Consider the following 26,813-nt stretch of genomic DNA (forward strand, 5'->3'; position numbering starts at 1 on the left):
GGGAGAGAAAAGATTATTAGGACTGGGAATTAGCATAATAGAGAGACTAGTCAGGGTAGGCTTGAGTAAACAAATACGTATTAAGCCTGGACTTAAACACTGAGACCGTGTCTGAGTCCTGAACACTAACTGGAAGACTGTTCCGTAACTGTGGGGCTCTGTGAGAGAAATTAAGAGTGCAGTGGTGGCGTGATGAAGCGGAGTTACTGTTACTACCCCGATGTTGAGTCAGTCCCTGTAACAGCACAAGCCCCAAGTGTTTTATTCCTCTTATATCACAGCAATTTGCCACCAATCATTTATTTATGTATTACGACACATTGTACTTTTTATCCATTTATTGTTGCATTTAATTTTGTCGAAAGTCCAAGAAACGAGTGAGTTCCTGTTCTTACTTGCGTTATAGCAGCTATAAACACTCGTTCCCTCACCATCCCTCTCTCTATTCTCTCTCTCTCTTTATTCTCTCTCTCTCTCTATTCTCTCTCTCTCTCTTTATTCTCTCGCTCTCTATTCTCTCTCTCTCTCTCTCTCTCTCTCTCTCTCTCTCTCCTCTCTCTTAGTTAATAAGAACGTATATAGAACCCGGTTCTCTATAAGCAGGAAGTTCTGTCTTCTCTACTGATGCTCCTGTTTTCTAAAACTGTTTATTTACAAATCAAGAGCAGTGAGCTTGGCTGATGGATTGGGAGGACATGTGGAGTGAAGAGGACACTGTGTACAGTTTTTGTTTGTTTGTTTGTTTGCTGTTTTCAGGTGAAGCTCTGTAAAGACAGTGTACTCATTATTTCTCATTATTACCTTCTGTGTGTGCATTTTTGTGTGTTCATGTTTTATTCCGAACGTGTTAGAAAGAAGGGACACACACACACACACACACACACACACCTTGACTCCTCAGTGTGATGATGTGCGACGCTGAGTGCGGCTTTAAGCCCCGCCCACATTTTACTCTCAGAGAGAGGCTAGGCGCGAGATAGCGACAGATACCGAAATACCGAGGGAGAGAGAGAGGGAGGTGAGAGACACAGAAAGAGAGTGAGAGAGGGAGGTGTGCAGCCTCCTGTTTTTCCTCTCCCGTTCTCTCCTGCTCGTTCCTGACCGGACGTTACGTAGGCTATCTCTCGCGCACACACCGCGCGCATCTGCGGGGCTCGGACCTGCGGACGAGAGAAACGGAAACCGGGGAACCGAGCGCGTGCGGCACGGAGCCCGACCATGATGAAGATGATGGTAAGAGCGGCTTTGCTTTGTTGTTTGTTGTATTTTCTGTGCATAACCTGTATGTAGCCTATAGATGATGGTGATGATGGCGGTGGTCCCTCGAGCGCGTGAGCGCGGTGTCCGGTAACGGGGATTAAATAAAATGGAGCGCGCGGGAGAAGATAAAGAGAAGGGAAAATAAATACGACTAACGGCGCATTTGAGTCACGGCGCATTTCCCCTCCCAGGTCCTCCGTGATGCTGCATGGCGGTGGATGTTGGATGTTGGATGTGACCTTGGCGTTTATACACCGGGCTTGTGCGTTTTATCTGCGTGAAATTTGCGTAGGTAGGCGCACGAGCGCGCGCGCAAAAAGCGGTTAAAAACAACAACACAAAAAAAAGACCGCGCGTTACCGGAATCGGTACACATCCCCCCCACCCTCACAGCGCCCCCCCCACCCCGTTCCGTCCGTTCGCCCGCCCACCCACCCATCCGCACCATGGCAACGGGCGCGAGAGATACCGAGGAGGGGGAATGCCCGGTTGAACGCCTCGAGAAGGTGAATGTCGTCGGTGTATTTTATAGCGTTTTTAATGTTTGTTATTAAGGGATGATGGTGAGGAGGAGGAGGAGAAGGGAGTGTGTGTGTGTGTGTGTGTGTGTGTGTGTGTGTGGGCCAGTGAGGTAGCGTTAAACGCGCACTCCTGCCTCCATATCCTACGTTTTCATCATTTCCATCTAGCATCTTCTCTCTTTCATCTCTTTATGACCTATTTTTTTGTTCACGAGCGCTTGAGCTTCTTACCTCGTCTCTTTCTCTCGACATGATCGCAGATAATACGCGTTTATACGTCTGGAGCGGCGCTCGAGGACGTGCAGGTTCCGTTAGGCGCCGGATGACGCGGATCAGGCCTGACTGAGTCGTAGAAGAAGAGCAGGAACACCACGGAGGCCTCGGTGAGACGCTGTAGCTACAGCATCGGTGTGGTTACAGTGGTTATCATACCGAGGCCTGGGACACGCCGAAACTGGGGATTACATTGTACGATTTTGTTGTTCTGGACAAAGACAACGCGTATCGTGAAAGAATTCTTTGGTCGTGAGTTGAGATCAGTGGTCTTAGGTTGCGTTACCGAGGACCGATCTAGTTCCGGCGGAAACGAATACAGACGTTCTGTAAGTCTGAGTAATTTCAGAGTGACGCTGCTACGATGCTATTCTAAAACCCACCCACAGGACGGCGGTATAGCGTGGCGCACAACACCAAACCAAGAACGTGCGTGGCATGCCGCCATATTTAACGTAGCTACGAACAGCTCTGAACTCGAGCTGAATTTCCGATCACGCTCACTGACGATGCAGCTGTTTTCCTTAAACGCAGATCTATCGCTAGAGGATCTTCACCACACCTGGTGTTATAGAATTCAGATGAGATTTTGAATGTCGTATTTGTAAAAATCCTAAAAGCGTTAAAAGCTAAAATGATGCAGACGGTTTAGTACGGGTAAATTTGTAACCGTATAAGTAAACCTACAAATGTAGACTCCGGAGGTGCCAACGTTTACGTTTGAGCCAGTTGAGACAATTTTTGATTTCGCTACAGCGATAAGGCAGACGCCGGGACATTGGGCTTTTCTGCTTCTCTGCTTTTCCAGCTACAGAACAACTGCAAATAAAAAGAATCCAGCAGATTCACCGAAGGGGAAAGGGCATGGGATGTGAATTCCCTGGTTCTGGTGTGTCGACTTTATCTAAGTGAACACTTGGTGCGTTCAAGTCATTTCGGACGCCACAAACTCGTAATTACGAGTGGGATTTGTTTCTTTGAGCTCCGAGTTTCCGAGTTGGGGGCGTGTCAGTAAGAAAACATGGTGGAATTAATGGACGTCTGTACTTGACGGTACATTTGTTGAAATCGAATGTTTACAATAAAACAAGCTAATCGCCTGCACAAGATACAATAGCGTTGTACAATTACGATGTAATATATACCGATAAAGTTTACAGTGGCTTCATAAACTCATAAAAAAGCCAGACACATTCTGATGCACCTTCTTTGTTCTTCATTTTCTAGAAGTAGAGTTAAAGGAGCTTGCTGTATTATTTATAGTTAAATGGCACATTTATATAGCGCGTTTATCACAGCGCTTTACACTGTGTCTCATTCACCCATTCACACACACACTCACACACCAGTGGTAGCAGAGCTGCTATGCAAGGCACTAACTTGCCATCAGGAGCAACTTGGGGTTCAGTGTCTTGCTCAAGGACACTTCGGCATGTGGAGTCACGTGGGCCGGGAATCGAACCTCCAACCCTACGATTAGTGTACAACCCGCTCTACCACCTGATCCACAGCCGCCCTTAGTTAATTAAGAGAAAGTACACCACCATCTTGCTCTGACCAGAGTGACTTGAACGCTACGTGACGTCGTAGTTCCGATTTGCAGCTCGTAAATACGAGTTTCCCAGGAGGACTGACCTGTGAATTTGTTACTCTTGGACTTGTGAGCCAATAGAAAACATGAAGGCAGGACTGTGGATTGTTTTGTCGTTGTGTCCTACAGTTAGCCGTCTCATCCACTGCCGTACGTTATGATTTGTGGTCTAATTGTTTTTCCTGTCTGTATTTTCTTGTTCGCAACATCTGCAATGTAACTTTCATCCTCACAGCTCTGATGATGAAGCAGTTTACCTCTAAATTGACGATGGCGAGTTTACTGATTTCCACCACCAAAGTTTCCTTTATACGTCATATCTCATGTCGTAATTGACGGATTTCTACGTTCCAGCTACTGTTTTGTATCCACAGATCCCCGCGTGACGTCTTTTTCTTGCTTTCTTTACTCGCCTTCAAACCGCCTGTCAGAAATACTGCTGAGGTCCTGGTTTAGGCACTCAAAAACTACAGACTAGCATACTAAATAACGCCGTTACCATATGTGTCATACTACGTTATTTTTTGCTGGTAACCATGTAGCCGGTAGACGTTCCGGTAGCTAGCGTAGAATTCCTTCTTGCTTGTCATTGGAACTTTGTGACGTTGCCAACATCCACGCTAGCTAATGACACTTGCTAAATCGTAGCGCATTTACGGCAGGTCATGTGCTATTTAAACGAAAAGGAACGGCATTACGTAGTGTAGTTGCCTGTTTTAACTTACGAACTTTTCAATATTATCGTAGTCTAACTGCTATGATAACTGGGAAAGCTTTGTTGAAGTTAGCTAACTTCTAGAATAGCTACTGTACACTTAGTTTGACGTCCTGTTTAGTATGTACTTATACACTACAGCTAATGTTGATTAGCGCGACCAGCGTTCGATTCTGACAGGACATTTCTACTTCCCTTCTACGACTCACATCATCCCTGAAAATGTTAAGCTAGTTAGCTTTAAACGCGGCGGGAACAGCAACAGACGCATCACTGTGAAGTCGCATGTTAATTGTAATAAAATAATTTTCATTTGTGTGTGACTATTTGTTGTTTTGTTGCTAAGTAAACACTCCTATCACACCAACTGGGCGAGAAACCGTAGCAACCAGCAGTAAACTTTGTCTCGAAAAAGTGCCGTCTGAGATGATGTTCGTAAAGAGTAACCGTACTCAAAAATGAATTCCACAGGAACTAGTTCTCCTTAAAAAAAAATACCGCACTGTTAAAATGACACCCGCTAATAAACCTGTTAGCGTAACTCAACTTTAGAGCTTATGTAGCTAGTTCATGCTTAGCTGCTAACTTGCTAGCTAGCAAAACGTTTGACATTGAACCTTTTCTTAGTGAAGTAGCTCGCTACATTATTTAGCGAACTAGTATAGTTGTGTCGAGCAGAAAAAATAATTGCCGCTAGTTCACGATGTTTCCTCGTGCGATCGGATAAACTAGCGGGTGATAAGTAACAAATACGACATGTTCCTTATTACCTTCTTACTGAGGAATGCGTGTGTTTACGCGAGCTGATTTCTGGATCACGCTGACTGATGATGCGAGCAGAGCGTAAGAAAGGTATTTTGTTTAATCATAGGTCTATCGTCAGCGCATCTTCCTTTCAACACACGCTCTGTTATCACACGGTCAGTTCGGGAACGGTACGATTTCGTGTTTGTAAATGTTTCAGAGAATAATGTGGGCGGTTTTGGAGATTTCTCGGTGGGAGGGATTAGGCAACAATGCATGAGATGGAGGCCGAGCTTTAAAAGAGGTGGAGACTAAAAGCGCAGCTGAAAAATGGTGAAGGATTTGAAGGTTGCACAGAGACATACAGTGCTGTCGTGTGTTTGGGGTGTGTGTGTGTGTGTGTGTGTGCGTGTGTGTTTCAGGATTGTGTTCAGTCCTACAGCTAAATGAATTCCTCTACACACTGTCTCTCATAGACTCCTGCTGGATAACGGTTATATAATCCTTCTGTCCAATCAGAGTGTGTGTGTGTGTGTGTGTGTGTGTGTGTCGAGGCTGTATTCTCAGGCTGCAGCTTCTCTTTGAATCCGCAGTGTGACGATTACTTGATCCAAACGATTAAAGTAACAGTAAAATATTCCTAATATTTACGCGTTAAGAATTTAATAACTGTACGACGAATCTCGCGGATAAACTCGACAACAACAACAACAACAAAACGGAACAACAAAATAAAAACAAAACAAAAAAAATCATTTAATTTCTAAGACTTATTTCTAAGAATTCAATCGAAATGTGTTCATTTAAAAGCTTTTAATGCCTGAAAAGCAATAAGTATTTGAAGTTTAATTGAATAACTTAACAAAATCAATAAAAAGAAATAAAATTAATTAATTAATATACAATTCACTGCACAAAAATATTAAGTGTTTCTATTTGTATGGAGGAAAAAATTGTAACGTTTGAAAAATATATTTTTAGTGGATGAAATTTTGGTGTATTATTCAATTATTATTATTAATATTATTATTATTTTTATTATCAACAATAATAATAACAATATTAGCGCCCATGGTGTGTCTCTGTGTGTGTGTGTGTCCCTGACGGAGGCATTATGGGTAATTACCTGTGTCGGCATGTTGCCAGAAGCAGTAGTACACTGTGTTCCTGAGCTTCAGCGCGTTGTTGTAGCGCCATAACCCTCGTCCTCTCGGTTCTCTTCCAGAAGAAGAAATTAAGATGTACTGTTACCGCCCTGACACTGATTATTTCCCTCTTACAGCGCGTCCCTGAGTGTTTTATTCCTCTTACACCACAGCAGTTTACCAACAATTACAATGTTTTATTTATATATATATATATATGTATATATAACGACACATCATACTTTTTTTAAGGGTCGAGCGTTAGTGTATTTTTCCGATATATTCCTGAACTTCATTACAAAAATAAACAGTCCTGACTGTACCATGGAAATGTCCTGTACTTTTTAAAATGAAATAAAATTTAATATATATGAATTATTAATAAACATTAAAGTAAATAAAAGATTTACATCCAAACTGAACCAAAAAGTAATGTTCCAAATAACAAATGAAAATAGAGACGTCCAAAATGAATCAAAAAAGCACTTCAAATAATGGGACAAAATTGGTCGGCGATGAAGGTGTTATTTCACCTCTAGAGGCCGCTCTCGAGCCTATAACGACAGAGGACCCTTCTCAGCCGCTCCCGCAACGGACGCAACCCGACAGCCCCTCAGCGTACCCAGGGTTAGAGCCAGCTAGCTTGCTGTATTAACACTTATAGTAGTATGTATACGTAGTGAAGCTAACGTTGCTCCGCAGCCAGTTAGCTTCATTTATTCGCAGGCTAACACAACACAACCTGCTTTTCCCAGTCTGTCAGAAAACTGCAAATCAGACGTGAAATCAGGATAAACATCTTGTAGAGTACACGCTGCTTTAGTGAAATTATTGTGTGTGGGGGGGGGTCTTGATTGAATACTCAGATGTGATTGGCCGAGTGCCCATTTGTTTTCCTCTGCCAAGTTTAGCGCTGCTCAAAGTGCTAGCCCGTCAGTTTGTTAGATGATACTGTTAATCTGTGTGTGTGTGTGTGTGGGTGTGTGGGTGTGCACGAGTGTGTAAATACACACTTCATGTTTTTATAATTAGCCTAGCTGCTGTATGACGTGGCTAAAGAGTGCAGATGGGTTAGCAGCGGATTTAGCGTCTCTGTATTACAGTCAGTAAATGAAACCTCGCATCTACATTCAGTCCCATATGCTGCACCTGTCTGTCTGTCTGTCTGTCTCTGTCTCACACTCTGCCTCTTTGTTTCCCTCTGTTTCACTCTCACATCATCTCTCTCTCTCTGTCTGTATCTTTCTGTCTCACACATCAGCTGTCTCGACAGTCATGTGAAAAAACAAGTACACCCCATGGAAGTGGAGATCGGGTGCCAGTGATGAGAACCTGCTCAGGGAGTGCAGGTGGAACCGGTCTTATTTATACCCCTCTCATATCTAGTGTCTGGTGTTCCCTTTGCTATTGAGGTGTGTGGTGTCATCACGCCAAGATCTAAAGAATTCTGTAAGGCCTTCAGAAAAAAGGTTGTGGATGCCTGTGAGTCTGGCGAGGGATTTACTGGCTGTCCCAACAAATTCAGCCCAAGAGCAGACATCTGATGCAAAAAGAAGTCTCCAAGAACCCCAAAATTTCATCACAGATTCTGTTAGTAAGTCATGCAACTGTTAGTGTCAAAGTGCATGTTTCTACAATCAGAAAGAGACTGCACAAGTTTGACCTGCATGGGAGGCGTGTCAGGAAAAAGCCTTTGCAAGACTACAGTTTGCCAATGAGCATATAGGGAAAGCGCAGGCCTTTTGGAATAATGTGCTCTGGACAGGAGACAGCTTTTCAGGAGAAGCACCTCATACCAACTGTGAAGCACGGTGGTGGAAATGTTATGGTTTGGGGTTGCTTCACTGCCTCAGGGACTGGACAGCTTGCATTCACTGATTCAACTATGAATTCTGTATCATATCAAAGAGTGCTTGAAGATAATGTGAGGACATCCGCCCAAAAGTTGATGTTGAACTGACAGCGAAGCTTTCAACTGGATAATGACCTAAGTACACGAGCAAATTCACCAAGAAGATTGGGTGATAAAGGGGGCAATACTAGCTATACTAGGGTGTACTTACTTTTTGCTCTCCATGGGGCGTACTTATCTGTCTGTCTGTGTCACATCTCTCTCTCTCTCTCTCTCTCTCTCTCTCTGTGTTTCTGTTTGTCTCTCAGACATCCTTATCTCTTCCTGTCTCTTTCACATAATCTTTCTCTGTCTTTATCTTTGTCTGTCTGAATCACATCATCTCTCCCTCTCTCTCTCTCTCTCTCTCTCTCTCTCTCTCGCTCGGTGAGATGAAGTTACCTGTTCAGACAGACTCACATCTGTGTGTGACGGAGTTACATAATCGCATCGGTTCCACTCAAAAGAAAGATACGATTTTATCATCACACACAGAGAGAGAGAGAGAGAGAGAGAGAGAGGTGGAACCTAAACCAGTCCCTAGATCTTCTAGATGTTTCCTTATATGTTCTAGAACATGTTCTGTAGATGCATATTGGTTTTGTCTAGAACCTTCAGATTATTGCACAGAAACAATACTTATTATTCCCTGTCGGGTTTTGTAAACATTACCCAGACCGTGTGTACATGTTTTACATCATCAATAAAGATCAGTGAGAATGTTCCAGAAGCAGCCGTGCAAGCCCAAGCCATGACGCTACCTCCACCATGTTTCACAGATCAGCTTGTATGTTCTGGATCATGAGCAGATCCTTTCTTTCTCCACACTTTGGTCTTTCCATCACTTTGGTAGAGGTTCATCTTGGTTCCAGAACGTTTGTGGATCATCTCTGTATTTCTTTGTGAATTCCAGTCTGGGTTTCTGATTCTTGCTGCTGATGAGCGGTCTGCATCTTGTGGTATGTCCTCTATATTTCTGCTCTCGAAGTCTTCTCTGAACGCTGGATCGTGAGACCTTCACCCTGCCCTGTGGAGGTTGTTGGTGATGTCACTGTCTGTTGTTTTTGGGTTTTTCTTCACAGCTCTCACAATGTTTCTGTCATCAGCTGCTGTAGTTTTCCTCGGCCGACCCGTTCGGTGTCTGTTCCTCACTACACCAGCGGTTTCTTTCTTTTTCAGGACATTCCAGATTGTTTGTGCAATGCCCCTGATTGATTTTTTCTCTTTGCTCCGCTTCAAAATGGCTGACTTTTCTCCCATAGACAGCTCTCTGATCTTCATGTTGGTTTATCCTTTTGAACAACAAACGCAGTCTTCACGGGTGAAACTGAAGGCTAAAACCACGACTAGATGTTCAGAGTGATTTATTGTTTAAACAGGTCTAACAGGACACACCTGGGGAACACGAAACACCTGTCAGTCACATGTTCCAATACTTTTTGGGTGGTCTGATACAAGATGTTCTGTGTCGTTTGACACGCCTACATATAAATACCAGGAAAAAAACGCTGAAATTCTGAACTCTCTTCTCATGTTCATCTTTTGATCTCAAACCCAAAAGTCTTCAGTCTACAGCAAAAAAAATACAAATGAATTGTCCTCGCCGTTCCAATAGTTTCGGAGTGGGCTGAATATTCCAGGTTCTAGATCAGGGGTGTCCAATCTTATGTGTGCAGGTTTTCATTCCAATCAAGCAGAAGCTACTGGCTTTCAGCAGACTCAGGTGTGACTGCTGCTTGATTGGAATGAAAACCCATTGAAGATTGAAGACAACCCTCTGATCTAGGAGCTCTATGAAGTCCAAAGGATGTCATCTGGTTTCTGGAGCCTTCAGATATTCCAAAAATAGTCTCTGAGGCTGGAAATTACAATTCCCTGCGCCCACCACAACCCCCACCATACTGTTTTTTATGAAGCTTAGCGTGTAAGTTGCCTGCACACATTGTTATGCACACACACACACACACACACACACACACACACACACAGTTGTAGGGTCTGTAATAGCAATAAGGGGAACAGTGATGAGAGGACTGATCTCCAACACTGTGTGTAATCACAAGCACATTTGTACCCTTGAGTGTGTGTGTGTGTGTGTGTGTGTGTGTTATTTCTAATCTCTTTTTAATATCTGTGATTTGCATTTGCAAATTTCAAATTTGTGGACTCTCTGCACAGCAGACTAACACACCTGACTTATTACCTCTGTGTGTGTGTGTGTGTGTGTGAGAGAGAGAGAGCTCGAGAGAGAGGGAGGGAGAGAGAGCTCGAGAGAGAGAGAGGGAGAGAGAGCTCGAGAGAGAGAGAGAGAGAGAGCTCCAGGCCTGGGATTACACATCACAGCTATAAAATAGTCGTGTATTAGATATAAAATCTGACTGATAAAGTCCTGAATAATTACAGACCCTTCGTCTAAATAAAACGTCCACGCTAAAAGTGATATTTACCTAATTATCAGCATGTGGATAATCCTACTGTCAATAATAATAATAACATTATTATTATTATTATTATTATTATTAAAGATGATTGTGGTGTGTGTGTGTGTGTGTGTGTGTTTTGTCATGGTTGTGCAGACTTAACACACAGATCTGTCGTGATGGATCGCTTCTTAATCTTTCTGGTCAGGAGAATAGTCAGTGTCCTGCATTTTCACTTCCGAGGAACATTTCCACCTCCCCCAGTCGCGTCAATCCCCCAGGATGTGTTGGGCATCTAAAGTTTGTTTAGTAAGCTGTAAAGAATATAAACAATGTTTCTGATTCCAATGTTTTAAAGACTTAATATTCACTATACATGCTCACTACATAGGGCTAATTCAGTAAAGCTAAGCTAACAGGAGCAAACAGAAATGATATGAGATCATTGTTTATATAAGTATATCACCGTTGTAGTGGCTGTGTGTATTACACACACACACACACACACACACACACACACACACACACATACATACATACATACACAGTATGTATTCTTTGTAAGATTGCCCAGATAACCCCTGTGGATTCTGTGCCAGTGCCGGAGGGGACTGTGTGTGTGTGTGTGTGTGTGTGTGTGTGTGTGCAGATTGTAGCTGATGAAGGTATCTATGAATGTCTAGATGTAATGGTATCAAATAAAAAATCTCTCTCTCTCTCTGCAGTTGGTGAGTGGAGGTTCTATCGTTAACGCCGAGGCGGTATGGGATCATGTGACCATGGCGGATCGCGAGTTGGCCTTTAAGGCCGGCGATGTCATCAAAGTGCTGGACTCGTCCAATAGGGACTGGTGGTGGGGGCAGATCGACGAGGAGGAGGGCTGGTTTCCCGCCAGCTTCGTTCGGGTAAGCACACACACACACACACACACACACACACACACACACACACACTGGTTTGTAACACAGTTGTTTTGAGGAATGTAAAGAGTTTTCTCTCGGTATCAGGACCTCGAGACCTGCCGACATTTTTCGACTCCGCATTTCAGAGTACGCTGCTACGAGTTATCTCCCTAAAATACGCCAAAAGATCAGACTTCTTCCCCCCTCAATAAAAATGGAACATTGGCACATAAAATAAATAAACAACAACAACAATAAAAAAACCCACAAATCAGAGCGTAAATGTTTTTTGATATAGAAAATGTTATATTATTATATATTATAATACAAGTGACTTGGAGCTTTTCCATTTTGCAATTTTTTTATTTATTTACTTGCACATCATAATTATGCATCATTATATTGCGCACACACACACACACACACCTGCTTCAGCATCCATGCAGTGAATATATTTTTTAAAAACTATTTTTCAGTAACAGGAATGTAAAACTACATGAGCAAAGAAATAAAACTGTCCCACTTCACAGTTTCACTAATCAGAGTGTAATGTCTGAATTCTGCTCTTGTACCGTACAGTTCATTTGACTTGAAAAAATTAACTGCACTAAAATGAGTAAAATACGCAAGATATAATATAGAAATGTTCCATAAACAGTAAAATGCATCATTTTGAAGCCAACACTGCTCTAAAGCTAACCTCCATGCCACCTACACCATCCGTCTAACCCCCAGCACACATCCACACTCACACAACTACTACTTACTAGTTTTGTTTCTCAGGATAATAAGGTTTACCTTTTTGTAACTTTTGCGTCAACACGCAACACACTCGTCTGAATGTCCCCTCTCTTGTGTGCTCGGTTGTTGTTGTTGTATTTTTAAGGTGGACCCGAACTCCACCCAGCCTCCACCCAAGCAGCAACTTTTATACATCAACCCTGTCGTCGCCCCGCTGAAGGTGCGTTACTTCACTTGTCCGTCATTTTCTGGAGAACACATGCTGCTGCTTCTCGCCCCCGCTACATGCTAGTGCTTTAAAAAAAACAAAAAAAAAGACCAACCAAACCCTGCTTCTTTTTTCATGTCGAACGCTTCGCTTCCATACCGGCATGGCCGTGCAGATGGAGGTCATTCACAACGATAAAGCAGCGCATTACAACTTTACAACTTCATATTTATAGAAAGAAAATGACAAACTTTCTATAGAAACTAAAGCTACAAACTTTCCCTGTGTAAAAAAATAAGGAAAAACTACAAACTTTCTAGTAAAAAAAGCTACAAATCTTTTAGTAATATAATATAATATAATCGTAATATAGTAAAAAAAGAAATCCGCAAACTTTCTAGAAAAAAATATAGCTACAAACTTTATAGGTAAAGAAAGAAAATGACAAACTTTCTATCAAAAAATTAACTAGAAATGATCTAGTAAAAAGGAAGAACAAAAGGAAATTGTAAAGAACAAAATTATGAACTTTCTAGTAAAAAAAAAACATATACAAACTTATTCTTTGAAAAAATTAGGATTAATATCCAAACAGTCATGTAGTCTGTAGAAAAGGTTAATATAGCTTTGATAAATGTTAGCACACTTTTGCTAACAACAGGAGCTGGAATGATTATTTGGTTTGAGAAACTGCTAGAAGATTTTTGAGGACCTTTATCCTTTAGTAGTTTATGAGAATAATATATTAAGTTATTAAGTTACATATAAAGTTATTAATATAAGTTTTTGTTGTATATACGGTTAGAGCATAACTTTAAGAAAAAAAAAACGTACTTCAGTGAACGTTTTCATAAAGTCATGAAAAAGTCTTTCAAAAAATAAGAATCTTTAGTTTATAGTTATCCTTAAAGTCTCTCTGGAAGCGTCTGTCAGATAGAACAATGATAATTTTGTGTGTTTTATTTGTAACCTCACGCTTAACGTACTGTAAATATCTGTATGTGGTTATTTTTACGTGCGTACAGTATGTGTGGAATGATGTTATGTGATTAATGAGAAATAAATCCTGGTTTAAATATTTAATCTGGGAACGAGGTGGTTAATAAATGTTAGAACATCGATCCTGAACCGCTCTCCTTTCCAAACTGTCGGTCTTTCTCTCTTGGCCATTGACTAACCAATCAGAGAGCAGGATTTCTCATCAGTCAAGTGTCAGCCTTAAAGGATAAACTCCAGACCTGTCCATCACGGACCCCGAGAGTCGGTGTGAGTGAAGATTCTCTTTCTGCCTTAAACCGACCTAAATCCCCTCGAGAAGAAGCGTCCAGACGAGTGACCACGGCGCCAGAGTACAGAACCTGCCGTCAGTTCGGGCTGGGTTCATTCTAGATCCCTGGATTTGTTTCTGCTCTGCTCATTCTAGAACCCTTCTAGCTCTACTACTTCTGGATTTTCGCGTTTGTTCATATTTATAAATTCTAGACCTTGAGGCTGTTTATTCTAGAACTGTTTTGTTAATTTGTTTAAATTTTTTTGCTCTGCTAATTCTAGAACAGTTCTGGATTTGTTTCCAGAACGTAATATTTGTTACAGATCTGTACTTGAAATCTTCACATTTGTTTAGGCTGTGTTCATTCTAGAACCCTAGAACTTGTTGGTTCTGTAGCTATAAGTTTGATTTGTTTTTGTTTTTCTTTGTTGTTTTTTTAGAACTCAAGGTTTGTTTTTATTCTCGAATAATTCTAGAAAATACGATACTGACAGCTTCGTATTCCATAACGTAATATTCCCATATCAGTGTTCAGCATCACCTAGTCCTAGTCTAATGGGTTCTTTTTTGCTTCAGTTGTGTGTGTGTGTGTGTGTGTGTGTGTGTGTGTGAGAGAGAGAGAGTGTTTTGTGAAGGAGGGTTTTTATTTTTTGGTCTAATGGCACTTTTATGTATCTCAGCTGTGGACACACACATACACACACACACACACACACACACACACACACACACACACTCCTACCCCTGCCTAAGTGCATTTCCCCATTATGCTGTACTTTCTGCCCACAAATTTCTATCTTTGTCTCACTTAATGGAGTTGGACACAACACACACACACACACACACACACACACACACACACAGTAAAACATGGTCTTGCTTGCATTTATATTTAATACACACTCTCTATCAGTCTATATGTAGCCTTAACACTGTGTGTGTGATGAGCAAGAGAGAGAGAGAGAGAGAGAGAGAGAGAGAGAGATTAATGGAGGGAAGAGAAAGACGAGTACTGTAGGGTAAATATGAGGGTTATATCACACTAATTGGTTCCAGAGGAGAGAGGGAGAGAGAGAACATGGCAAAGAAAAAGGAGAGTAAAAAGGAAAACACAAATTGTTAGAAACTACAGTGACCTGTGTTTCCACGCTGCTGATTCTAGAACCCTTAAATTGATTTGTTCTACCTCTGTCACTCCTGGTACTCCATAATTTTGTCTCTAATAATACTAGAACTCCACATTTCATTCGGCTGTATTCATTCTAGAACCCCAGATTCTAGAATTCTACTCCACAGTCGACTTGCCCTGGCTCGGTCACTTCCAGAATTCCAGACATATTTTTGTTTAGAACTCCAGATTTGTTCATTTATTTATTGTTACACGTATTTGTTTCTGTTAATTCTAGAATTCATGCTTGTTTTCGAGTTTTTTGCTCTGGATCGGGAGCACTCTGGACTTTCACGTTTTATTGAAGTCGGACAGTTCTGGACCTCCGTGGATTGGATTACCTTTAGCTGTAAATTTTATTACGGTAGAAAATACGACATTAATTCGAAACACACGTCTCGCGTTGCATGCGTTTATGTTACAGCAATTTTCGCACAATAGAAAGAGTAGAAAGATTATCGTCACCGTTGCTGTGCGAGCTATTTTAACTCTCTTTCTCGTTCTTGTACGTGTGTTTGTGAGCGAGCGATGGACGTCAGAAGTGTGTGTGTGTGTGTGTGTGTGTGATCTCATGAGGTGAGTCATCGTGCTCTGAATGAGCTGTCAGTCTGCATTACATGACGAAGGGTGAAAAAAAATAACGGGGATTTCTTGCTCCTGGAGATGGAGGAATGAGAGAGTGAGAATTAAAAAAAAAAGTAAGGGATAAGATGAGGGAGGGAGGGAGGGAGGGGGCGGAGGGAGGCAGGGAGGGGGTGGAGGGAAAGAAAGAAAGAGGGAAATGAGGTGATGAGAGTGAGGGAGGAACTGGAGCAGGATTAAGGGAAGATGGAAGGAAAGAGTGGTGTGAAGGAAGTGTGAAGAAGTGAGACGGAGAGATTCCAGGGGATGCTGAAAAGGAGAGATGTCGAGATGGAAAAGGGGGATGATGAGAAGTGAGGGGAAAGAAGGGGAAAGAGTAAGAGACAGAGAGAGTGGATGAAAAAGAATGAAGAAAGGAGGGAATGCATTTTCTCATGCTGCACTTTTGCATCATCAGCATGCAAGTTTCACAGAGCCTTTAGACAGATCTCTCTCTCTCTCTCTCTCTCTCTCTCTCTCTCTCTCTCTCACACACACACACACACACACACACACACACACACACACACACACACAGAGTGTGTTTGCTACTTTAATGCTAACACACTTTGCCGCCCACAGATGTGATATTACGAATGTGTGATCAGATTAGCAAAGTTCCTCCAGAGAGTATCTCTCTCTCTCTCTCTCTCTCTCTGTGTGTGTGTGTGTGTGTGTGTGTGTGTGTGTGTTTTGTTGGTCAGCTATTCCAGTTTCCCTGTTTTTTTTTAAACTGTAATATCACCTGATTTTGCTTTCACCCCCACCTGCACACACACACACACACACACACACACACACACACACACACACACACACACACTCACATCAACAAGATTTATGTGGCTATTTTTCCATCTTATAGAGGCAGCAGAAAGAAATAGTGCTTATTGTGCAGAATACGGCATTACACTATTGGCATTTAAGTGTGTGTGTGTGTGCATATTTTATTTATTGGTGTTTTTTGGGTGGAAACAGAGTTAAGCAGAAACACACCTGCCAGGATTCGTTCTGGTTATTGTGTTTCTTTGTTTTCTTCTTTCGCATAACAAGGGAAACACACACACACACACACACACACACACACACACACCTGTTCTTATGGTCTTATGGGGACCTGTTCACACACCTATATTATGGGGACTAACTTTATTATTATTATTATTATTATTATTATTATTATTATTATTATTATCATTGTTGTTTTGTTGTTGTTATTGTTTTAGTTTTTAGTGTACCTCAAATAGATATTTCTATTTCATTTTTAATAACATTTTAGTTTCCATCTTAGTTGTAATTTTACGTTCAGGCTGAAATATACAGCGCTGAAACCACAGATATGCACTCTAGGCTGCATGATAATAATAATAATAAAAATAATAATAATAATAATTATTATTATTATTATTATTTGGGGAAATGATCATTTTATGAAATTAGTTATCCCTTCATAGTCAAAAGTCAGTATTTTATTTCACATAATGTGAGACAATAAAATTGTATCTTTAAAAGATATTTAAATGTAAAAAAATACGTATAGAATTATGCTAACAATAGTAGTGCAACTAATTTATAGCATTACATTTATTTTGTGATTACGTGTCAATTTTTTAAACACTCCTTAAAATAATGCACGTGTAATATTTATAACATTAGAATTAATAATAGATATCCAGTAATAACTTCAAATGTTTACAATTTATTGATTTGTTTTAGTTTTTTGTGACTTTATTAACCTTGTTTGACATGTGACTTGAGAAGTGTGTATAAAACACTTAGAAAACACGCTGCATTTGCTAAAATATGGTAAACTGTGGAGGAAAAATTAGGTGGAATCTCTAGGTCCTCATAGTACTGTTGCAATACTTGGTCCCCATAAGCACAATACCTGAATGTGTGTGTTTGTTCCTGTGTATTGTTGTTGTCGTTTTATTTATATATTTATTTTGATGAGCTCATGACTTTGTGTGTGTGTGTGTGTGTGTGTGTGTGTGTGTGTGTGTTAAAGCTATGGGCGAATCAGGAGGAGACAGTGTTGGTGGATCCAGCAGAGGGCGGTAGCGAGGTTCAGAACGGCCACGCCGAGGCGAGTCCGAACCCGAGCAGCGACTGTGTGTGTTTGAGCCAGACGGCGCAGAACCGAGACCAGATGAGGGCGAACGTAATCAACGAGATCATGAGCACTGAGAGACACTACATCAAACACCTAAAGGACATCTGTGAGGTAAAAGGCGCACACTCACACACACACACACATATTTTAATTAAAGGAACGTTTATAATAAGACATGTTTGTGGTCTGACGAGTTAGCCATGCAGTAAATAACGGTAAACTGGTGTCTATAAGCGTCCACTACTTGTTAGCTACGTTAGCGTCATAGATTCGGTGCAAATCCAGAGAAGCATTTCGGGTAAAGAGGACATTCTGGACGTTTTTTTTTTTTTTATTCATCCCAAACTCACTTTAATAGCAAGCTAAACACGAAAACACACACACACACATACACACGCACAGATCATTAGTGTTGCCTCAGCTCAGTGGCTTCACCCATGGGAATTCAGAAAAAAAGGCTTGTAAAAATGGAACCACACACACACACACACACGGCAGCCTCCACAATCTCTAATGACTCTTAGAGGTTATGCAACCATGAGAGCTACAACGAGGCGAATATTCACTCTGCGGTAACACACACACAGACGCACACACAGACGCACACACACACCCCGTTATATTGGCTGTACTCCATCACTACAAATACATTTCACACAAAAATAAAGCAGTACTACATATAAAGGTCTAGTTTGCGTTTCTTCAGAACAAAACGAGAGTGTGTGTGTGTGTGTGTGTTTGTGCGTGTGTGTGTTGCGTGCGTGTGCCTTTCAGGGTTATCTGAAGCAGTGCAAAAAGAGGAGAGACATGTTTAACGACGACCAGCTGAAGGTGATATTCGGGAACATCGAGGACATTTACAGGTTCCAGCTCGGCTTCGTCAGAGATCTGGAGAAACAGTTCAACACCGAAGAACCGCACCTGAGTGAGATCGGACCCTGCTTCCTCGAGCATGTTCGTACACACACACACGCACACATTCGCATACACGTACACAATTTTAGTAGCTTTATTTATTAAGCATTATTAATACGGAGGATTTAATATTGATAGCATGGACATTTCTGTGGTTTTTATTCCCATAAAGGCATAATTAACTAATTTCCTTACACGTTTGTTAAACATCTAACGGTGCTAATTTATGTAGCAAGCTAAAATACTACGCAACAGCATGCATTATTACAAAAAAAAACCCCAAATGTAATCATTAGGACATCGTGATTAGGAAAAGTATCAGGATGACTGAGCAGGAATCGTAGCCGGAAGCTGTATGGAGGTGCCGGTCGGGGTGTTAGTTTATCGTGTAGATGTTAAGTGCTTAACCGTCATCGTGATATAACTGGAATTATAATCTAGAACATATCTAATAGCCATGGCGTTTCAAACACGTGTTTGTTCGTGTGTCTTCCTCCAACAGCAAGACGGTTTCTGGATCTATTCCGAGTACTGTAATAACCACGTAGACGCATGCATGGAGCTCACGCGTCTCATGAGAGACGGCCGGTACCAGAACTTCTTCGAAGCATGCCGATTGGTCCAGCAGATGATAGACATCGCCATCGATGGCTTTTTGTTAACTCCTGTCCAGAAGATCTGCAAATATCCACTACAGCTGGCAGAGCTGCTGAAATACACTGTACAAGAGCACAGGTAACATTCAGTTCTGTGACCACGCACGTGCGCTTACACGCATGCAGAACTGAGACGCAAATCAAGTGACGTGTACAAAGACATACGTATTACAGTATCTGCTTGGTAGATATCCTCGCCATATTTCAAAAACCTTAAATTACTGCCGTAGATTATAGTTCGTGCCCCCTGCCTCACTATCAGCTGCTACCTTGCCTGGGATTGGTCCTTTGTTGTGCTAGTCCACCTCAGAAAAAGTAGGTCTTCCTGTTCTCGCAGTTCGTCGGTCAACACATTCGACAACAACGGTTAACAACTCTAGCAGAGTTTCCTACAACCCAGTTTCACTTCTCTTATATGAGTACCCCAAGTACAGTAATCTTTGCAGGTAAGCTGTAGGTCTTCAAGTTACTGTTACAATACCTGGTCCTCACAAGCACAACAATACCGGAACGTGTGTGTGTGTGTTCTCCATGCGCACTTCGCTTCTATGGGTACTTCTCTTGTATTGCTCCCTCAAGTGCAACTTCCCCTGATGCTCTAAGGGCTCACTTCTCCGTCGTGATGTCCTGACTGCACTTACAGAGTGATCTCTCACTCTGGTTGCTGGACCCGCTCCAGTTGGCAGCTTTCCCTCTTTCGTACGACTTACAAATCATCTGCTTCCATCTGCTGGCTTCCTATCCCCTGCGTCTAGGCCTATTACCCGTGAGAAGAACTTAATCGTTCCCCAGATGAAGATGAGTCTCACTCTGGTTAGGTGTGCCCACCAGGAAACACGGAATCTCTTCCACATGATTTCACAGCTCCTGGATTTTGGCTAGCCAATGTAGTAAGATGTACAGTAACGGTAAATATATCCAGTGATGTCATGTAGGTGTGTTCACTTGCTCATAGACTTGCTGTTGTATGGAGCTACGCACTTGGGTTTTTGTTGTGCTGTATGTGCCAGCGATCCTGCCTTCACAGTACAGATGGTTGAGTGCAGTGCACTCTGAGAGGAAAGATCCCCAGGGTTCCCACAGAGCAGGTTGGCTCCGATTCGAGGGCAGGTGGGACCTTGTTGGAGTTTTCTTGCCAGCTCAGGAAATGGGTTTTGGCAGCGTTGTGATTTTTGGTCCTTCCTTCCTACCTTCACCAGGTCAGTGCAGTTTGGCCTTGTGGTGTCCCTGCTGTCCACCTCACCTGTCACTCTGACCAGCCAGTGAACAAACCACTAGATTCGTCCGGGGTTCAAACATCTTCTGGGTCCTTAGTTGTTGAACTTGGGAAGGTGGACTGTCAGCAAAATGGCACTAAGCAGCAAATGTTTTTGTTTTATAATCAGAAGTTTCTTACAGTTGCAGCAGGGCACTAATCTGCCCCTTCCCCTGTCGCTGGGGTCGTTGTCCCTCGTATACTTCACCTGTAAATGTGGATATATCGTATCTTTAAAACAGCTTGAAGGAACATGACTGTGCTCAGCTGGCCTTTCCTTATACTTTTATACTTTCAGGTATTGATTATTTTCCTGATTTGGCTTTCTTTCTAACGTACCGGAGATCCCCACATCCCATTTTTGACACCAGTGTTGCATCCAGCAGGCGGAACATAAGGCAGATAATCACTGCTCGTTTTTTTTTTATGCCGCTAACATGGGAACGCAAACTTACTCTAGACTCGAAAACGCTACAGAGCTGCCAGAACATAAAACTATTAACAAACAAACAGTCCCCTGGCTTTTCTGTTGAACACCAGCCATTGTTGAAAGCCACTTGTCTCAAAAGTGCTAAAAGGCTGCTGGGAAGACGTTGGAACGAGTGGTTACGATGTGGGCGCACGCACACCCACGCGTGCTGTCTTTCTAAAACATAAAATCATAAAACTAATGTTGATATCTGCTGCTTTTCTCCTCCACCCGCTCATTCTTTCTGTCCGCCTCCTCCGCCCCCCTTACCCACCTCCTTCCTCCCTGTCTCTCGCAGTGATTACCGCTACGTCGCTGCAGCGTTGGCTGTTATGAGAAACGTAACTCAGCAGATTAACGAAAGGAAACGAAGACTGGAGAACATCGACAAAATCGCTCAGTGGCAGGCCTCCGTACTGGACTGGGAGGTGCGAGCCGCCATCTTCTGTTTCTGGACAAATACGTTCGACATAAATATGCTATGGTACGACTGCTGGGTTTGTGAATTAATGGTAATTCTGGACTGTGTGTGTGTGTGTGTGTGTGTGTGTATGTGTGTGTGTGTGTGTTCAGGGTGATGATGTCCTGGATAGGAGCTCTGAGCTGGTGTACACCGGAGAGCTGTCCTGGATCTATCAGCCTTATGGGAGGAGCCAAACACGGGTCTTCTTCCTGTTTGACCATCAGATGGTCATCTGCAAGAAGGTGAGAAAGAAAGAGATTAGCACGAAAAATGGGTTAGGGTTAGATGCAGGAAATTGAAAAAGAAGAAGAAAAAGGCAAAGCAAGTGGCTGAAAGAAAATATTTTAAAAATAGAAACAAAGAGCTAAAGAAAGAAACTAAAAATGGGGGGGGGGAGCTAAAGCAAGATCTAGATAAAGAGAATGTAATAAAGAGAAAGAAAGAAAGACAGGGAAAAGTACCAAAAGCAACAGATGGAAACAAAAAGGAACTAGGAAAAAGAAAGAAAGAAACAAAGAGAGAAAGCAAAGGAATAAAAAAGTAAGAGTAAATGAAAAGATGTCTGGAAGGATAGATAGAATATACAGTATAGTCTAAACGTGAGGTTCTAATCTTCAGCGTGTATTAAAAATGGATTACTTCTGAATAATAATAATAATAATAATAAACCACTATAGTCCTGCTTTTATACCTGAAATTCCCTCTTTTACCCAAACTACAGGACTTGATTCGACGTGATATCCTTTACTATAAAGGACGAATCGACATGGACCGCTACGAGGTCATGGACGCTATCGACGGCAGAGACGACGATTTTAACGTCAGTGTGAAAAACGCCTTCAAACTGACCAACAAAGACTCGGACGAAATCCACATTTTCCTCGCCAAGAAGCTTGAGGAGAAGATCCGCTGGCTGCGAGCGTTTCAGGAGGAACGCAAGATGGTGCAGGAAGACGAGAAAATCGGTGAGTCGGAAGATCCGGAATAAACCTCGAGATGAAGCTGAAGATGACCTACGGACGTGAAATACTGTAGAAACTTCCACGTAGAAAACGCATCAGACCCTACTGTAGATGAACAACCTCATTCTTTTTTAATTAAAGAATGAAATCTAACTCAAAAATCTAGCTGAAACGTAATAACTGTAATAATGTCAAACGAAATATAAAACTACTTTTAAACTTCATTACAAATTAGATACTTTGTTTTAATATTTTAAATGATACATATATATAATATAGATAAGAAAAAAACGAAAATAACATGCGATACATATTACTTATATGTTATAACTTTTATAACATTTTAAGTTGTAAATAATAACTTATTCCCTTTAGAAATATAATCAACCGGTACTAGTTTAGAATATAACTTATAAGTGTAATCATTTTATATATAAGAAATCATAAAAAATATAGTATAGTAACTTGAAAAAGGAAATAATTTAACATTTAAAAATTTTAATCTCACACTTCATCACATTTCAAGCTTTATTTTATAATAATAATAATAATAATAATAATTATTATTATTATTGAGCAAAACACAAGACTTTTTTTAGTGTTTTACGTTTAAAAACTGGATTATGCTCATGTTGAATCATTTTCTCCCTCAGGGTTTGAGATTTCGGAGTATCAGAAGCGACAGGCAGCTCTGACGGTGAGGAGAGTAACCAAACAGAAAGGTACGACAATATAAAGCTTTAATGTTTAATATTTATCATAATAGTACAGACCTCTTTAGTTTAGTTCCATTTTATTCCACTGTTTATTGTCAATGTGACTACAATCTCTCTATCTGCACATGTATATTGATGTATATTTCTACGCACTGTAACCGTGTGTGTGTGTTTTTTTTCTCAGGTATGGGACGGTCGGCCCCGCCCTCCTACCCTCCCCCTCTGGACCCCGTGAACCCAGGTCACTTCCTCCTCCCGGATGGATACGAGTACGAACCCAAACGCAGCACGTCACCTTTCTGGCACAACATCAGCCGCTTAGCGCCCTTTAAGAAATAGCCACCGAGCGAAAGCGAACGCGATCTTTCAGCCGGAGCAACCGCCAACAAAAACAAAAACAATTTAACGTAACGAAAAAGAAGAAGCACTACCCTACGATAAACAAATTTTTAACACCACCGAGCGAAAAAACCCAACACGGACCGCTGCGATTTTCTGCAACAATCAAACGTTAAAAAAAAAATAAGAAGCACTATCCTAAATATCTTTTTTTTTCTTCTTCTTTTTTTTTTTTTTAGGAGGAAAGACACACACACACACACACACACACACACACACACACACACACACACACACACATATGCACAGCTGGAGAGAAGAAGCTGTACTGGGTTACGGCGCCCCCTGCCGGACTGGCCGCACTGAACTGTATACACATGACACATTACACACTGGAGAAACACACACACACACATACACACACACACACACACACAGTACCGGTTAAACACACTTGTGCATCCTTTTGGAAACCCAACGTCGCTCCGTCCTTCGTCCGATGGGATTTTCGATGTGTTTTGTTTCCCTTTTCTCTGCAAGCGAATTAAGAATCAATTTTTGAAACAAGAAGAAAAAAAAAAAAAGAAACACACGCACACACACACACCTGATAAAGCACTAACGACTCTCCGCTCTCTAGCGCCGCCCTGGTGTTCCTCCGTGCACTGTGACTAATCGGGGCATTTCTGTCTCTCTTTTTCTCCATCTCTCCTTTTTCTCTCTTGACAGCTTAACACCCGGTCCATCCTGCAGTACTCTTCGGATATGGTTCATGGTCCGTTCTCCCTCCCCCTCAACCCCCCCCCTTTATTTCGTGTGTGCGCGAGTTTCTCCGTGTGTTGCATTCTTTCGGTTCTGCATGAAAATATGAAACGGTCCGATTACAGGTATTTTATATTCTTACGGGTCAAAGTCGTTCAAAAGAGATACATTTTTGTACTGAACAACTGAAAAAAATATATTTTTCTCCACGTGAAGGTTTTCCGGCCTGTGTCGAATCACAAAGATGTTTCTTCTTCATCAGTTTTATCGGTTTATACAGTATGTGCGGCATACATTGTGTTTCAATAACCAACGGTATCGAGTTGTACTTAGGGTTGTCATGGTAACTGTGCAGAAAATTACGCTAGCGTCTCTGTATTTCAGCTAAAACTTAAGAAGCCTCTCAGTCTGGTTTTCGTCTTACGTTTATTTCGCTTTGATGTTCTTAACAGGACCGACTGGTATACGTGTGCTAGCTACGCTGCGTGAAATAAAACAAAGTGATATTATGTCCAACGTTACAGTTGCCATGACAACTTCATGTCGACGAATGTGAAAAATATAATTATATACGGAGTATATCTAGGCAAATTGTTAATTTTATGCGAAAATTTCGTTCCAGGTAAAACCTATTGAAGCCAAAGTTGAAATCAGTCCTGGACAGAAACGTACGGAATTCTGCGTACATACAATTTTATTAATAATACAACACTTTCTTTTAAATTACTGATGGATTTTTCATCTTGGAGTAAAACTGATGAAGCACCCAAACATCTGCAAGGTTACTGTATAACACCTCCACGTCCATTCGAGTCTTGACTCATACTACTACTACTACTACTAGACGTATATTTTTTTCCAGTTGTTAAATACAATCTGGGACTCCTGCTGACATTGGCAGGCTAATCTTAAGCCTTAGCAAGCTAATGTTGAAGCTAAAGTTTAGCCAAAAATGAAACGTACACAATTTTCCGCTTCAAATATAATCGATTAGCTTGGACGCGTTTGGTTTGGAAGTTTGCTTCTTTAGTTTTGTTATAAATCTAAGAGGCTAACGTAGCTAACAAGTGTGTGTATAGCTTAAAGGTTTAGCCTCAATTACCACACACTATGTCCTGGCTAATTTTTTATTTTTTTTTAAAGCGAAAAATGACGTGCATTTTATTTTTGGCCGAACTATTGCTAATATTCTGCTAATAAACTAGCATCCATGTTATATAATAAGCTAATTTTAAATCTTTATCTTTAATCGATTTCTAATGATATCGATCTGCACCCCGGACTTTGATCCAATCGGATTGTTTAATGTTGATTATTTATTAGATAGCTGGACTTTTTTTTTTTTGTTGTTGTTGCTAATCTTCTCTCTAATATTGTGCCAAAATGGTTTGGTTGCCAAATTGTCCCAAAACAGGTGCACTGTTCCCTGTCCAGGTGGAACCCAGGTATGTGTCTTCTCAGGAGACGTTTTCAATTTATTAAAGTTAACTTCAACTACGCTAATGCTGCTAGTGTTAGCCTTTTAGGGTTTCTTTAAATTATTTTTGGTTTATTTTCCTCAAAAACAATGGACTTGTGCAAGGTTTAATTTATGGTATATTCAATTTTTTGAAAGATAGTATTTAGTCCAAATCACAATATTTAAAAGTATGAATATAAAGCATTATTTATTCTATTATAATGTGATATTTTTTTCCACGTCGATGCTCTTTCTGGATTTTGGAAGTGTGTCAAAAGGACAGGAAGTGAAAATATTATTATTATTATTATTATTATTATTATTATTATTATTATTATTAATGAAAAGGAGAAAGACTTTGAAGAGGGAAAAAAAGAGAAGTGGATGAAGTTATGTTGCACCATATGTACTAAGTGCCATATTAAAATAATATTAGGTTATGAAAGAAAATATCAGTTTAATGTTTTAATTTGGTGATCTGATTGACATGGTATCAATATTTCATAATAAACTTCGTTATGAACACCACCTCCCTGTACTATTTTTTTTATATGAATGTGATAAACTGAAAGTGTTTCTCATTCAGTGTGTAAATATTCTAACCTGCGTTCCAGTATCATTTTGAATTCTGTTTGGTTTTAATCCCATCTTAGGGGCGGTTTGTTTACTTTATCAGAAGATTGTAGGACGAGTCGACATCACTGTAGACGTAAGAAGCACAACTTCATATACCTTATTATTCCTTAATGATAAATGTCACAGTACTAACTAATAATTATTTTAACTTAACTCTAATTAGAACTACTTAACTAACTTGCATACTAATTAGATATGATGTAATTTACAATAACATGTAAACTATAATATAACTCTTGCTGTAACTATTTTAAGTTATGTTGTATACATAATATTTAACTATAAGTACCATAAATGAGAATTTACCGTACCACTTATATAACTTTATAACTACTGTAATGTACTTACATGCTGCTGATATGATGCAGTTTGCTCAGAAATGATAGCTTTGTTTTTGCTACAACTATTCAGTTATATAAATTACACATTACTGTAATAAGGGGGCCAAACACAGAAGGTTTTCTTCTTATTTTTCTTATTCTTCCTCTTGTTCTTCTTCTTCTGGCTAGGGTGTCTACTGCAGCCCAAAGAACCGTCTGGAAAATGTTGTGAAATTTGGCACACTGATCGGGAAGGGTCTAAGGAACATTCTGACCAA

The 26,813-nt window shown here is 40.9% G+C and overlaps 1 protein-coding gene across 7 annotated transcripts; it reads left to right on the forward strand.

Moving 5' to 3' along the window:
• The first annotated feature begins 495 nt into the window (after positions 1 to 495).
• Positions 496 to 26,523, forward strand: arhgef9a (Cdc42 guanine nucleotide exchange factor (GEF) 9a). 7 transcript variants are annotated; one of them, XM_053617748.1, is made up of 12 exons: positions 1,199 to 1,233; positions 7,511 to 7,843; positions 11,286 to 11,465; positions 12,349 to 12,423; positions 17,479 to 17,694; positions 18,358 to 18,537; positions 19,001 to 19,233; positions 21,177 to 21,306; positions 21,452 to 21,583; positions 22,063 to 22,306; positions 22,957 to 23,025; positions 23,204 to 26,523. In XM_053617748.1, the coding sequence occupies exons 2-12, from the start codon at positions 7,793 to 7,795 to the stop codon at positions 23,356 to 23,358; spliced, it is 1,665 nt and encodes a 554-aa protein (XP_053473723.1). In that variant the 5' UTR covers positions 1,199 to 1,233; positions 7,511 to 7,792; the 3' UTR covers positions 23,359 to 26,523. The 7 variants fall into 7 exon arrangements, with proteins under 7 accessions (XP_053473724.1, XP_053473723.1, XP_053473722.1 ...); XM_053617749.1 differs by lacking the exon at positions 7,511 to 7,843 and having other exon boundaries at positions 496 to 1,233; XM_053617747.1 differs by lacking the exon at positions 1,199 to 1,233 and having other exon boundaries at positions 6,583 to 7,843.
• The last annotated feature ends 290 nt before the right edge of the window (positions 26,524 to 26,813 follow it).

This window comes from Ictalurus furcatus, chromosome 28, assembly GCF_023375685.1.
Source record: "Ictalurus furcatus strain D&B chromosome 28, Billie_1.0, whole genome shotgun sequence".
Classification (NCBI taxonomy): Eukaryota; Metazoa; Chordata; class Actinopteri; order Siluriformes; family Ictaluridae; genus Ictalurus; species Ictalurus furcatus.